The sequence below is a fragment of the Theropithecus gelada genome, chromosome 15 (genome assembly GCF_003255815.1).
Source record: "Theropithecus gelada isolate Dixy chromosome 15, Tgel_1.0, whole genome shotgun sequence".
NCBI classification, from domain to species: domain Eukaryota; kingdom Metazoa; phylum Chordata; class Mammalia; order Primates; family Cercopithecidae; genus Theropithecus; species Theropithecus gelada.
This window is the reverse complement of record NC_037683.1, coordinates 24,703,892-24,719,743: the sequence shown is the minus strand read 5'-3', so window position 1 is coordinate 24,719,743 and position 15,852 is coordinate 24,703,892. Positions and strand designations below refer to the sequence as shown.

The window sequence follows — 15,852 nt, the reverse complement described above, 5'->3', positions numbered from 1 at the left end:
CTTCATAAACATTCAATCCTTCAACCGTTATTCAGATGAAGAAACCAAGGCTTAGCAATTCTATGCAATTTGTTCAAATAAGTAGAAACTGACGTGTGCTAAGAAAAATCAATTATAACACCTCATTGCCTCTAACAGTGTAAAAGTTATGAGTACAAAATAACTTTCTCATTTAGAAAAATTTTCAAAGTCTCCTCATTCCTAAGGGATAATTTCAATTTCTTTAACATGGCATCGCAATCCTTTTTGTATCTAGCTTCAGATCAGTTTCTCAATGTATTAGTTCCAGGTTTTACTGCATTCCCTTACTAAGTATTGGTCAAAGTTTATCCTTTACTCAGACCCCTCTCTTTGCATGCTCAAATTATTTATATCCTCTATGATGTTTCCCTCAAATTATTTTGTCAAGGAAACCTTCTCTCATTTTCCCAAGAAGTACTGATAGGAGAAAGTCCTGTCCTGATTCATCAATGTATTTCCAGCACCAGCATGACAACAAGTAGATGTTAGTATATTGATTAAATGAATTTATAACCTTCTCCAGTTCTCATCTAATGATTAGGAGATATTTTAGCTGGGTATTGCAATAGCCCTCACTCCTAAAATCTCCAGAAAGCTTTGGTAGCTGTTATGTGTTGCTCACTCATTGCTGAAATAATAAAAAAATGAATGACTGGGTTCTTAGTGTTAGCTGGGCATCTCAGAAATATTTGAGAAGCAATCCCTTGGGGTTTAATTTTGAAAACTGCAATCCCAAGGTTTGAGGAAATTTTATAGTGAAGCTGATGAATCTTTTAGGAAAAGTATGACATACCCTATAAGAAGGTGCCTCTGTTTTGATGAAATCTGGTTTGTAGTACTATCATGGTATGGTTGGTAATAGCATTACAAAAAAGTACACAAACACCTAATTAGTTTAGACTATGTATAATTTGGTAACAAATGAACTCTAAGATAAATCCATTGTTAGCTTTCATTTGTCATTCATCCAGTCATATATTCCTCAATCACTGGCTTGGTGTCCCCTTTACTCTGAGCACTGTTATGGGTTGGAAATACTACTGTGAAGGACTCCACAATTCTGTTCGCAGAGATCTTGTCTGCCTGATAAGGAAACAGACCCACAGATAGATAGTAAGGAAACTGTATTGGAAGAAATCTGGGAACTGTGAGAACACAGGAATGACACTCAGCGAGGGTGGGAGTCAGGAAAAAGGGATGAAGAATAGAGAAGACTTGCAAAAGAGATACTCTAGATGAACCTTGAAGAACCAGTGGGAGTTAGCAAAGTGAAAAATGGAAAGCGCATTTCAGGCAGAGAAAAATAACCTTTGTAAGGGCATGGAGAAATGAAACAGAATTGTTGGTGTAGAATGTTTATGAAGAGGTCAGTTTGTGGATGATCTTGTATGCCAAGCTAAGGAAAATGATCTTTTAAAAAATTATTTTTATTTATTTTTATTTATTTATTTATTTTGAGATGGAGTCTTGCTCTGTCGCACAGGCTGGAGTGCAGTGGCGTGATCTCAACTCACCGCAACCACCGCCTACCGTATTCAACCGATTCTCTTGCCTCAGCCTCCCACGTAGCTGGGATTACAGGCACACACCACCATGCCTGGCTAATTTTTGTATTTTTTGTAGACACAGGATTTCACCATGTTAGCCAGGCTGGTCTCTAACTCCTGACCTCAGATGATCCGCCCACCTCAGCCTACCAAAGTGCTGGGATTACAGGCATGAGCCACCATGGCCGGTGGAAAATGATTCTCTGTAAGTAGTGAGGATCTATCAAAGGAGGAGCATGGTAAGATTCATATGTCAGGTAGAAGAGTTATAGCCAAAATACCTTAAATTATCCCACTATCTTGGAGAATATACATTATCTCAGGCCTTGTTTGAAGAACACATTGGCTTCAGTTAGCTTTTACAGTGACCAATAACTTATGACTATCTGTTCAACATTTTGAAACTGATGAGAGTCAATGTGAAGGCAAGTTTCTTTGTGAAAATTATCCCTGATATCTTGTACTGAGAAGACACGAATAATTTAATAAACATTCAATCCTCCAATATAAATAAAAATAGGGTTAGATTATGTTCTCTATAAGGGTAAGATCTAGTCTCTAAAATGACTTAATTTCTTTAGCAAAAAACCTCTCAGAATGACAGAAATTGGGATTAGATTTTAGTTCTTCTAAAGGCTAATTTCTTCCTGATTATGTTTAAGACCACAATAAATTTGTCTGCTAGGTCAGCAGAACCTGAGAATGGTTCCTCCCTTCTCCAGCTCTGACTTCTTTAGCCTCTTTAGTTATTTTTGTCACGTATTCACCTGAGTGATTCCAGTGATGTCATAAATTCCCAAAGTTTCTAATCCAGCTAAGTTAATTATTGTCCACCAGTTGTATTGAAATCATTCCAATATAAGTCAGTATATTATTTTCTTTAGGTTGTTACCTTTTTCTTTTGTTCGTTTACTTGCTTCCTTGACATTTATATTGAAAATAGCTCATGCATCCTCTTTGATCATTTCTATCCTTCAAGATGCCTTAGGGTCTGGGGCTGGGTAGAGAAAAGTAGAATCTCTAATTAAGCAGACTTCTTCTCCAACTCCAACCTCATTAGCATCATTATTAAGAATAGACCCTTTGTCTTTAAGACCAGTATTATTTTTCCATCTCAGTCTGTTATGCTATTTGATCATCCTCAGAACCTTGTTGAGAAAGTCTAAAATGTAATTTTGTTTTCATTTTATATATGGGGAAACTGAGGCATAGGGAGGTGAAATACCATGTCCAAGATTAACCAATAATCAGAGATAGATCAGGAGCTTGAATCCAGGGTTTCCGACTTCAAGGATAAGAACTCTTAACAATAGCGCTAACCTGAGCCTTTGCTTATACTTCAAGGTAAACTAATCTCATTTTCCTAAGATTTGGTCTTCCAAGCTTTCAAATGAGAATAACAATCTCTGTGTATCTTAAATAGTGTCCTGCAGACGTGCCTCAGAAACTCAGGGACATGGCATTTCACCTTGATGCCCCAGACAAATGAAAATAAAAGTCAACTGGTGGCAGTATCAACTATGTCTGTTCACTTACAGAAAGTCCATCTGCCTCAGGCTTTTGAAGCTGAACTCTTTTCTTCCAAAAGGAAAAGAAAGTTTCTGGCATATGAAATCTCAACTGGGGAAGACAGACTTTGCTAATGGCACCCCACCCACATCAAGTCTCCTAGCTGGATAGAGCAGATTTCTAAATGTGTCACCACATGAAAGGGAATGAACCTGAAGTGAGGAATTCCCTGATGTGAGAGGAAGATGGCGTGGGATGGAGAAATCAGAGTGCCCAGTGCAATCCCACTATCAACTAGTCACCACCTGGCTTACAGCTCCATTTCCTTCTCCCTAAGGTGCAGTCTAAAGAAAACAGTCAAAGAGTGCAGAGTTTAAACTATATTTGGATGAGAGTATATACATCGGGGATGCCACATTTTGGTCATTTATTCGTTCATTCAACAAATATTTATTGAAAGTGTATTATGTTTTCAGAATGTATATGTGTATAAAAGTGTGCGCATGTGCACATGCATGTGTATGTCTGTGTATAATTTTCATAGTACCCCTCACAATGAAATGTACTGTATTATTATCAATGCCACCTACCTACTACATGGAAGTTATTTGACCTTGGTATTGACTTCAGACTCTTTTCACTACAACCTGCTCAGTATCAAGCAGAAAGTATTTAAGGAGCACCAAGTAAATTGATGTAATGAAAACAAGACCAGTTTGTTTTAATGTTTTGTTGTTGCTGTCTTTGTTTTTTCTGGCTGCACATTTGTATTCCATTCCTCACTCTGTTCTCTTCTGTGCTTGGGGCAAAGGGAGTAGAGAGGGAGAGAGAATTCCCCAGACACGGGCTGGCAGATGTAGCTGAAGGGCCCCCGGGACACTAGTAGCAACAGAAACTGAATAGCTGTGTCCAAGGATGTTATTTTAAAAAGGGACTCACAATAGCTTTGTCAGCAGAATCTTGGAAAGAAACTGCACCTTCTCTCTTTCTTTCTCTCTCTCTCCCTTGTTTTCTTTTTAACTCCATCTTTGTTTTCTGTCTTTTAACTCTTCCTCTACCTCTCCATATATAATCTGTCTACTTATCGACCTGCCTACATACCTGTTTACCTACCTATGTCTGTTTCTACCTTTCCTCCATCCTCAGGTTCTGCTGACCTAGCAGACAAATTTATTGTGGTCTTAAACATAATCAGGAAGAAATTAGCCTTTAGAAGAACTAAAATCTAACCCCAATTTCTGTCATTCTGAGAGGTTTTTTGCTAAGGAAATTAAGTCATTTTAGAGACTAGATCTTACCCTTATAGAGAATATGATCTAACCCTATTTTTATTTATATTGGAGGAGAAGATAGTGATACTAAGAGTTAGGCACCCCTATGATCTTATTTCCAAGAGGCTTTTTCGTCATTCTGTAGCTATGGCATGTAGGGGGAGGATTTCTCTGCTAGGTATGAAAAGGCCGGTCTTCTACTTCTTGCTCTGCTACCACCTGTCTCTGTGACCTGGAAGCAGATGGCTTCCTCCTCGAGCTCACAGTTTTCCATTAGATAAAATGGATGAAGGGGCCAGCATTGTACCCACAGTCATCTGAAATCACTGCAACAATGCTGGGTAAACATCATTACCTCCATTTTTTTTCAGACGATGAAAATGAAGTTCAGAGAGGTTAGGTTATTTTATTTATGTCATCTTTGTAGTGCTTATAGGAAGCAGAATTCAGATTTGTACCTACTTCTGCCTGATGTGAAAACCCTTGCTCTTTTCAGTTCTCTGTATTGAGTTTCTGAAGAGTATACTCTGGATTTATGGCTGGTCACTCTTGGATTGGGCCTAGGTTATATGGTATGTAGAGAGGCCACATTCACAAGTGGTTGGAGCTACTGAGAAGTGCTGAGCCTATATTCTTTCTAGGGTTGAACTGCCATGAATGCTACTGGTCACTTATAACGAATTAACGAATTGATTTATTCTGTTTCTTTTACTCGTTCTTTCTTTCTTTTTCTTTTTTATTTTTTGTTTGTTTGTTTGAGACAGGGTCTTTCTCTGTCACCCAGGCTGGAGTGCAGTGGTGTGATCACTGTTCACTGCTGCCCTGATCTACTGGGCTCAATAAATCCTCTCACCTCAGCCTCCTGAGTAGTTGAAACTACAGGTGTGCACCACTGTGCCCAGCTAACTTTTGTATGTTTTGGAGAGACAGGGTATCATCATGTTGCTCAGGCTCATCAGATTGTTCAAGCAATCTACCTGTCTTGGCTCTCCCCAAAATGCTGGGATTACAGGCATGAGCCACTGTGCCTGGCCCTATTTGGGCTCCTTTGATAGTATTTCACTAGGTAAACTGTCACCAGAAATAAACAAGGGATTTTGCAGCTTGGAAGAAGTTCAGCATTCTGCTGCCCATGAATCCAATGACTTCTTTTCAGATACTCAAGGTCATAGAAATCTGTCTTGTTTCTCCTTGGTGGGGGCTCTTTCTAGCTAGGGGAAAGTTGCTTGAAAGTGTTTCAAGTGAGCACTGATTTCACAAGCTGATTTAATTCCTCCATTAGAAGCAAATCGACCCCTTAGAAGAAGAGTATTTTTTTCTCTCTCTCTCAGTGATTATTGTAGGATGTACAAGCACATTTATGTTCATTTCCTATTAGAGTTCTATGGTTATCCTGAGAGATTATCCTGGTTGGGACTATAATTTCTACATTATAGATTGGGGACAGAGGGCAGAGGCCAAGAAGTAAGTGAAGCCAGTTGTGCAAAGTTACACAGCTAATACAAGGGACAGAAACCAAACCCTGGTGTTTGGCCCTAAATTCAGTGCCCTCTCCAGAGCTCCACTCTATTATTTTGTGGAAGAATGTTCTAAATCAAGCAGAAGCCTTAGGGTGACCATATTTCCTGATTTGTCTGAGAGATTCAGATTTTCCCAGGATGTGTTCCTTTTGTTTGGACATAATTTTTAATAGCACCACTATCATTTTCAAAGTGCTCTAGTTTGGATGATAAATTATATAGTAACCCTAAGACACTGGCTAGCAACTATATTTCAAGGAGCTCAGAATCTTTCAGAAGTCCTGCAACATGTAGACTTAATAGCAGCACAGTGTGATAAGTGTTAAGATAGAAATCTTTATAAAATAGGCACCCACACAGGAGGTGGTATTTAGCTTTGCCTAGAAAAGTTGGGAAAATAGCACAGAAGAGCTGGTGCTAGAATTAGTAAAAAGGTGGACAAGGTGATCTCTTTTGGATGGCCACATTGAGGTTTTTCCTTGTATTGTTCTGTGTTGAAATATCAAGAAACATGCATAGGTCATACCTACTTAGAAGGCATCCTACTGCTCGCTTTGTGCTTCTGTTATCCTTGTCCTTGCAGCTAAGTGAGAATCATTGCAACCGGCTACAGCTTTAAATCATTCCAAACAGAAGCCCTTGCTGTGGTTTAGATGACATGGGAGCTTGAGAATTCACTTGGTCTTTAACTGAAACTCCTAGGGTATCTGACCAGCCCTTAGAAGCCTATAGCATTAGACAGGAAGGGTTCTTGGCATCTCAGTAGTGTAACCTCTTTCTCTGCTCTGATGGTTGAGCCCAGTGAGGCAAGGAGACTTGTTCAAATTAACAGAGCAATTTGGTTTCAGATCTGGAATTGAAGCAAGTGTCCCTTGTAAATCAGTTCATGTTTTAATGCAAAACTGAAATCCTCTTTGGAGTTAAATAACCCCCAGTTTGCATCTGTGAAATTCTGTTGTGTCAACTGCACTCAGAACTTGGAAAGTGAATGCCTGAGTTGGAGACCCAGATCAGGTATTAACATACTGTGTGATATTGGGCAAGTTATTAAAGATGTATGGAATCTCAGTTTCCTCATCTGAAAGAATGATATCTTCCTCACAAAGATTTATGAGGAATATTTGGAGTAATGAAGGTGAAAGTGTTTGTGAACTTTTTATTACAGCGTAGACACACAACACGAGGTCTACCTTCTTTACATATTTTAAATGTACAGTCCAATATCGTTAACTATAAGCACACTATTTTAGCAGATTCCGATAACTTTTTCATGTTGTGCAATTGAAACCATATACTCACTGAAAAGCAACTCTCCATTTCCTCCCCCTCCAAGAGCCTGGAAACCACCATTTTACTTTCTACTTCTATGAGCTTCCCTACTTTAGATGCCACTTATACGTGGAATCATGCAGTATTTGTCCTTCTGCGACTGGATTATTTCCGTTAGCATGGTGACCTCAAGCTTCATCCATGTTGTTGCAGATGACAGATTTTCCCTCTTTTTTTAAAGACTGACTAATAGTCCATCATGACTAATGATGATGGGCTTGACAGTGCCAACGGTTTTGGTGGTCTGATTCTACAGCTGCTGATGATAGCTGAGGCCAAAGAACAAATATTTATTTATTCTCTCCCTTTCTATGTCAATCTTCTGCAGATGAACCCAGCCGGTGCTATTTCCATGATGGTGATGGGGTATGTGAGGAGTTTGAACAAAAAACCAGCATTAAGGACTGTGGTGTCTACACGCCCCAGGGATTCCTGGATCAATGGGCATCCAATGCTTCAGTATCTCATCAAGACCAGCAGTGCCCAGGCTGGGTCATCATTGGACAGCCAGCAGCATCCCAGGTAAGATCCTAACCATGTGTGACATTTCCTGCAGACATTCAAAATCTCCGCTATGCCCCACAAGGCTACTCACCTCTAAGGCAGTGTCATTGGATGTGGCCACTTGAGCATATCTTTATTAAATGTACTGTTAGGGCTTCATGAATACCATTTGTAAAGGATTCGATCTGGAATTGTTAGGGCAGGGAACATTGTATGATGGGGTAATGACTTTCCTCCTATTTCCTTGCCTGTGATAACTAATATTTGGAGAAAGAACTCCATTTTGCATATACCATGTGTTTCAATGAGGTAAGAATGAATTTATATTAGAAGTCGCACTTTTTAGGGGGTGCCAACTGTGTACTCCCTGATTTAACAGTAATTCTACAGTAATTTGCTATGTGGCCTTAGACTAGTTCCCCTACCTCTCTGGGCCCTATTTTTCTCCCTCATCCTTAAAATACAGAGTAGTTGAGCTTGTTGATCTCCAAGGGCCTTCCCAATTCTAAGAAGCTGTGACTCATGCCTCAGTCCCCTAATGCACTATTTATGTGCCACAGTTCTTCTCCCGGGGACTGACAGCTTAGTCCAGGGAGTGAGAGTTTTGGGGCCACCAGTGCTTATATGATTCTAGAGATGGCCGTGCTGTCCCGAGGGCCCCCTTTCCAATTATCCTACCAAGGAAGCACCTGCCTTCCCCAAGACTCACATTTCTCAGGGGCATGACTCAGCGCTTCTGGTTGCCTGGCCTAGTGGCCTTTCAGAGACCAGCCTGCCTCCTGGCCTTGCAGATGAGCTGCTATTCCCAGACATTCCTTTCTAATACTGCTTTCTTGATTTAGGTTCAGTGGGGTAGGCCTGGCTTCTAGATGAAAGAAAGATATGACCTTCCTCTGGGGTCCAGTGAAGAATCACTGGGTGAGGTACAGAGTAGGACTACCTCATTTTTAGTTGTTGCATGTATTTGATTATTTCTTCATTCATTTTTTGTTTATGTTTACATTACTAAAGCCTTTATTCATTTGCATTTATTTTTTAATGCCCTCAGGAGAGTGGAAACAAATGGTAACATGGCATTTCCTGATGCTTAATATGTATAGTGCCAACCTGCTGAATGAATGAAACAGTGCATGGATAGATGAATGGCTAGGGTTCATCCTCCCACTGTGCCACCTCTGTGCTTGGTGGAATCATCTGTGTGGTTGCATTTATCATACTGAACTCTGAGGTATCTGTTTGTCTGTCTGGCTCCCCCATTAGTCTGCTGGTTCTTTGAGAACAAGTTTCAGTTTATTCATCTTTGTCCCTTCATCTTCAAGCACAGGCTAGATAGGTGCCCAGCAAATGTGTGTTTAATTGACTGTAGATACACACACATACACACACATACATCCCATTGCCACATGCAAATGAACGACACTGACAGAAAACACTCAAACATTGCCTCTCTATCACATAGAATGTCCTGCTTCAGAAACAACAGGGCTGGGGCCAGCAAAAGAAACAGGAATTCCAAATTCAACACTAGCATCCAGTTCTTAGAAATGTTTTAAAAACAACCTTCAACTAAGAGAATTATTAACACACTCAGAACCTCCCATGAGCAAGAGTTGAGGTAGCAGCTGTGCTTAAAAATCACCCAAAGGTTATTGCGACTAATGTGAGAAAAGGAGAGAAAAAATTTTCCAGTCTTAGCATTTGAAAAGAAGCTTCATGGGGCAATTATTCCAATCTTGTAAGGAGGGGCTGTCAGGAATTACTGGTGATTATCTCTTCCTAAACAAAAATCCAATTTAAAAAATCATTATAAATACTAGCTCTTCGATCTACAAAGAGGAGATGAGGAAACAAAATCATCCTATTGAATTATTCATTGTAACCAATTTTATTTTAATGAAATCGACTAGGTTCCATTACTCTGGGCTTGGACATAATCTTTGTTACAAGGAGATTTCAGCTGTAACTAAATTTGCCATAATGAGATCAGCTCACTGGAGAATACAGGGTCAGGGGAGGGAATATGTGTGCAGGCTGGGTGCAGGGCCAGGCCGAGGGCAGCGGAACAAAAGTCTTCTGAATTCCTCATCTGAAAGCAAGTACCTAGAAGTCATTCGCACACACACCCTAACACCACCACACACAGGGACACAGGCACACGCATACACATGTACATGGGCACACAGTCACACACACACAGACTCACACACACACACAGACACACACACACACACACACAGAGCCTGCATAATTAGAGGTAAGGGCCATTCCTGAAGTGCAAACGTACCTTCCTTCCAACAACAGAGAATGAGGAGGAAATATAATTGTGCCCTTCATTACCTTGTACAGTGATTAGAAGAGATTGGTGGTTAATTTTCACCCTGTCAGGGCTTCCAGTGAAGATGTTGATAGCTTGAGAGGAGGAGCTGGGAGGCTCTTAGAAGTCGGGCTTAGCAAGAAGATGGGAATTGTATCATGTGCTTCTCACTTTCCCCCCAGATGCTCATACTCTCCCTCTTCTCTCTCCCTCTCTGTCTCTCTCACACACACACAGACACACACACACAAACATACATACACAAATTTACACACAAAAAGGCCCTGTAGGAGCATGGGAATACCAAAGCAGATAGAAGAGAATAGCAGGAAGGAAATAGTAGTTATCAAGGTCCACCAGGCACTGGACACATGTATGCACATTACAGCCAATCTCCTTGTCATTCTTCGAGGTAGGAATTGTTGTCTACCTTGGAGAAACTGAGGAACACAGCGGCTTCACTATAAGTTACATAATGCATAAGGGAAGAATCTAGGATTAGAAGAATCTCATGGAAGATGAATGACAGTGGGCCCTTGGGAACATGAGGTCACATTCAAAAGTTGGAAGTGGCTGGATTCCTGGAAAACTTCACTGCAAAACAAGCAGAAAGACTCCTAGATGGATAGATCTCAGCGTTGAGTGTCACTCTGCAGACCTCATGAGGTACTTCAGTTCTCCTTGAGCAAACTTATAGTCACTGCCTCTACCTTCAAATTCAGGCTGTTCCCATTCCCTGACGAGGTGGCCGTGTTCCATGATGCCCTGGAGTTCCTTAGGACACTCCATTAACTTAGGGAATGATGAAATAACCTAGTCGTTCCCATTTCCTCTTTACAATTCAGTTTGGTCCCACTTTCTATCTTTCCGTGATGCAATAAAAATGATAAACGCAGATGTTTATTGGAGTTATGTGCCTAGTTCTGTGCTAGAGCCTGTTGAAGATACCAAAGAACTGAAATACCCAGCCTCTGACCTAGTCACTGTACAAGAGTTAGGAGTGAGAATTCTATCAAAGGCACATTCTTATCACAATAAGTCTGCAGAATCTCTATGACTACTACAAAGAAACAGCATGCATTGTACTATATGGCTTGAGAATATTGAATAAAACTTCAGTTTTGATGTTGTAAAAGTCTGCCATATCTAATGGTTTCCAGTGTTTCTCGTTCATTCTTTTCAAACAAGATTCCCAAATTTGGTTAAGGCAAAGCTAACCCTGAACATTGAGTCTCATATCCAGACCTTATCAGAAGTATCAAAACTTCCTGGTTGTGCAAATTGGGTTGAATATCCTATAATAAGAGACATTCTTTGGATATTTTGGCCATGCACCTTCTTGGCCCAGCTGGAATTAAGAAGTTCCTGAGATAGAAAAAAAATGGAAATTAACTGAAAAAATCAAGTTATCTCTCTTCTGGGAACCTTAGAACCTGGTTTGGTTTAAGTGCTTGCAAAGATCTCTTATTGTTCTTATTTTGTCTCCATGTTTCACATTTCTCTAATGCTTTACACAAAAGGCTGCCAAAATGAGATGTTGATATTCCTTCCTTTTACCCCCACCCCCAGCATTTCTACCAAAGTCTGTTTCCTCCTATCCAAACATTTCCTCCTTTGCAGCGGCCTGAGTAGGAAATGGAAATATTAAGACTATCTGGAATTTACAGTGCTCTCTTAAGGGATTACAGACCTTCAGTCAACCAACCAATTTATTTGGTTAATCCTTTGAGGGTAAAACTTAGACTAAGCATTTCGAGGGCAGTAGTTTGAGGGCCAAAGCAAAGAAAACTTTTCAAAGAATGGGAACTATCCACAGTGGGATGGAGTGCCTCGTGATATAAGAAGTTCCCCATTATAAGACATTCAGGCTGGGCAGCTGACTGAACAGAAGATTCCTGCACTAGAAGGCAGGTGAGACCTAGGTATGCCTCTTTTCTTTGTAATTTATTCTCTGACTTTATGTCCCATTAACCCACAATTGGGTATATTAGTCTTTGACCACTTCATTTTGAGTTGCTATTATTATTCCTTGGCCCATTCATAATACTTCATGCCTCTACTAGAATACAAACCAGGCTGGGCGCAGTGGCTCACGCCTGTAATCCCAGTGCTTTGGGAGGCTGAGGCTGGCAGATCACCTGAGGTCAGGAGTTCAAGGCCAGCCAACACGGTGAAACCTCATCTCTACTAAAAATACAAAATTTAGTCGGTTGTGGTGGCAGGCACCTGTAATCCCAGCTGCTTGGGAAGCTGAGGCAGGAGAATTGCTTGAACCTGGGAGGTGGAGATTGCAGTGAGCTGAGACAGTGCCATTGCATTCCAGCCTAGGTGACAAGAGGGAAATTCCATCTCAAAATCAATCAATCAATCAATCAATAAAATGCAAACCATACTATGCCTTGCGATATAACAATTTATGTATTAATTTATTTATTCACTTGATTGAACAGAAATATGTTTGAGTCCTGCACTGATGAATGTGAGAGAGAGCACGGCCGTTAATGAGGTGAAGTAGAAATCATGCAGATCTGGCTCTGCTCTCTTAAATTCCGTTCTGAAATGGAAACCTTGAGTAAGTTACTCGTCTGGGAATCTTAGTGTCCTATAGAAAATGAGAATGATAACATCTACCTAGTAGAAATTAAGATGAATGATATCTACCTGGTAGAAATGAAGGATGCAGAGAAAACACTCTGGGCTCGGTTTGTTCACTTGATGGGAAGTACAAATGTTAATTCCCTGTCTTATTCGTGTCAGGTTTCCTTCTTTGCACTCCCCCCAAAGCTAGCTGTAGGGACCCACACAGAACAGAAGCTCAGTCAAGATTTTGTTGAATTAAACATTGTTGCGTCAGCAAATGTTTGCTACATACTCAGAACTGCAGCAGGCACTTTGAGAAGGTTCAAAGAAGTACTGGTTCTTTTTCTGCCTTCATAAAGCTTACCATGTCATCAGAAGGGTGTTTTCAACTAGAAATAGTAGCCAAAGACCCAAGAGTGTAAGATTTAGAGGGAGTTTCCCCGAGGAAGAAACCACACTGCTATCAGCTTACTCAGCCAGTAGGGATTAGAGCCAGTGTGTAAGACAGAAAAGTCCTTTGCCCACTTTCAGAAGATCCTAAACAAATTATAAAAATAGCATTTGTCAACTTCTTCCAGGCTTTCCACCAAATTTCATGAATCCTACTAAAGCTACTACAGAAGTAGGAATCACTGTTCTCACTTTACAGATTAGGACACAAAGCCTCAGAGAGCAGAGTAACTTGCTTCAGGGCTCAACTCTATAAGGGGCAGGACCAAGATGCAGGCCACTGTGTTCATAATACAGCTACAGGACCAGACAGCTCAAGCCTGCTCCAATGACTGACACATGAGAATAAGCTAGAAGAGCTAGTGTCTTTTGCATCTTTTAATATGTGGTATGCATTAAGACCTACCGGGAAAGTGGGCATTCCCTCTCTCCAGTGCCCAAAATACTGCCCTATAATTTTTGCCTACTGCTTAGATCTCCAGGTTTTGGCTCCCATTCTTTCACCCATTGCCCTTTCCAGAGAGTTTTCTAAAATGTGTGTATGGAAATAAGAGAGACACATAAGTGTTTTAAGTTGCCAACCCTTGCATGTAAAAATGATTTCTTAAATTTTGGAATGTCTGCCTAATTATAGCAGGATTATGGGGAGAAAAAAATAATAAATGCACAAATAGGAAGAAGAAACACAAAGAGGAAGAAGAAACTTCGTTCAATTTACAAGCTATGTGCTATACATAGGAAACCTTAAAATGTCAGTGAAAGAAAAGTGTAAAATGTGCATATTTTCTTTCTTTTTTTCTTTTTCTTTCTTCTTTCTTTCTTTCTTTCTTCTTTCTTTCTTTCTTTCTTTCCTTCTTTCCTTCTTTCCTTCTTTCCTTCTTTCTTTCTTTCTTTCTTTCTTTCTTTCTTTCTTTCTTTCTTTCTTTCTTTCTTAGTCTCACTCTATCCTCCAGGACAGGTGGTGTACTCTCAGCTCACTCCAGCCTCCACCTCCCAGGTTCCAGTGATCCTCCTGCCTCAGCCTCCCAAGTAGCTGGGATTACAAGCCTATGCTGCTATGCCCAGCTAATTTTTGTATTTTTAGTAGAGATGGGGTTTCACCATGTTGGTCAGGCTGGTCTCAAACTTCTAACCTCAAATGATCCGTCTTCCTCAGCCTCCCAAAGTGCTGGGATTACAGGTGTGGCCACTGTGCCCAGCCAGATGTGCATATTTTTTGATGGCTGCCAAGTCTGAGGCAGGAGTGGAGAAACCATTCATCTGTGTCTTCCTCATCCTTGTCTCCAGAGCAAGGGACTAGATACCCACTAGGGTATTGTATGGATACAAGGATAAGAAATCTTTCCACGTATACTTACGATGCAGTGTACAAAGTGCTCAGAGAGACGGACCCAAGGAGGACAGGGAGAAGTGATTTTTGAGTTTCAACTAAAAGGATAAGCTGGAGGACAGGAGAGGGAGGAAAGAATCACATGATGGGGGCTGCGAGGGGCATATCCAAAAGAAGGTAAATAATAAATGAAGGGGAAGTCAAGAGAGATGAGCTAGGAAATATGGTTAGGAAAATCCTGCCAATGCTTGGAACTTGACATTATCCTGAGGGCAGTGGGGAGTTTTTCTGAGTTTTTCAGCAGGAGACTAACATGGTTGGACCATTGAAAGAAGAACATTGACAACTGTTGAACACTTCTTACATGCCAGGCCCTGTATTATTTTGCATAGATTTCAGAACAACCCTGCTGAGAATTCTTAATATTCCTCTCTCAAAATGAAGAAACTGAGTCTCAGGGAGATGAATCACCCCACCCATGGCACTCTTTCTTCTATTTTCTTTTGTTATACCAGGATACTGGTATTGCATTAAAACGGCCTCACCTGGAAATTCTGCATTGATAAGCAATTCCGCAATGCTATTTAGAGTGTGCTATTTGCAAAGGGCAGGAAGAAATCCTGTACTCTATATACCCAGTGCTGAAGTCACTTCTAAGGGGCTCTCTATCCCTTCCTTGCCTGCCCTGCCTGCTATGGCCTTCACCAAAGCACTCATCTCCTCTCATTAGTGAAATGAGAGAGCCTTTGCCAATGGTGGTGGAAGGAGGAAAGGCGAAGGGAACATGCTGAAATTTCAGAGACAATTCCAAGCAGTTTTCCCAAATACCCAAGGGATCTGCTTTCTCCTGGTGGTTTCTGAATAATTTTTCAAGAGCACGTGTGCAAGTCATCTAAGGAGACAGAACAGAAAGTACCATGGTCTAGTTCAGCCTGTCCCATGGTGTGGGGCACCCAAAAATCCCTCCAGGAAAGTAAAAATCAGAGCCTGCCTCAGAAGGGAGCCCACTAAGTTGGTCACTATAACCACCCCCAAAACTTGTCATGAAAACCTTGGGCTGTGGGAGACTTTAAATCTACTGAATCTTATGGGGCCTCAGCAAAGAGATCTACTAGATTCTGCTCCTGGCTGTCTCTTCTATTCATCCTTTGGTCATTTACCCTTTCAATATCTGTTGAAATCTACAAAAATCTAGACACTCTGATTGGCCCTAGGATTTGGACTGAAAAATTCTGAGTGACTGGAGCTTTATAAAAAATGAGATCTGGGGATCAGATCTGGGGATCAGATCAACCTGATTTTCACTTACTACCTGTGAGACTTTCAGCAAGTCAGATCTCTTTGCCCCCAACCCAGTTTTTTTATCTGTAAAATAGGATTAGTAACATCTCCATGGCAGTTGCTTGTCAAGGATGAAACAGAAATGCAGTTTTCCTTCTGGTAGCAACCAGCAAAGTTTTAAAGAAACATTTCTGTC

At 40.8% G+C, this 15,852-nt stretch overlaps 1 protein-coding gene across 1 annotated transcript in view; it reads left to right on the top strand.

Annotated features, from left to right (window-relative positions):
• PAPPA (pappalysin 1) overlaps window positions 1–15,852 on the top strand; it is a 249,545-nt gene that overhangs the window by 145,532 nt on the left and 88,161 nt on the right. Inside the window, exon 11 of the mRNA XM_025359303.1 lies at window positions 7,526–7,719. Within this exon, the coding sequence (XP_025215088.1) occupies window positions 7,526–7,719 (194 nt within the window). The remainder of the gene's footprint in view (window positions 1–7,525; window positions 7,720–15,852) is intronic.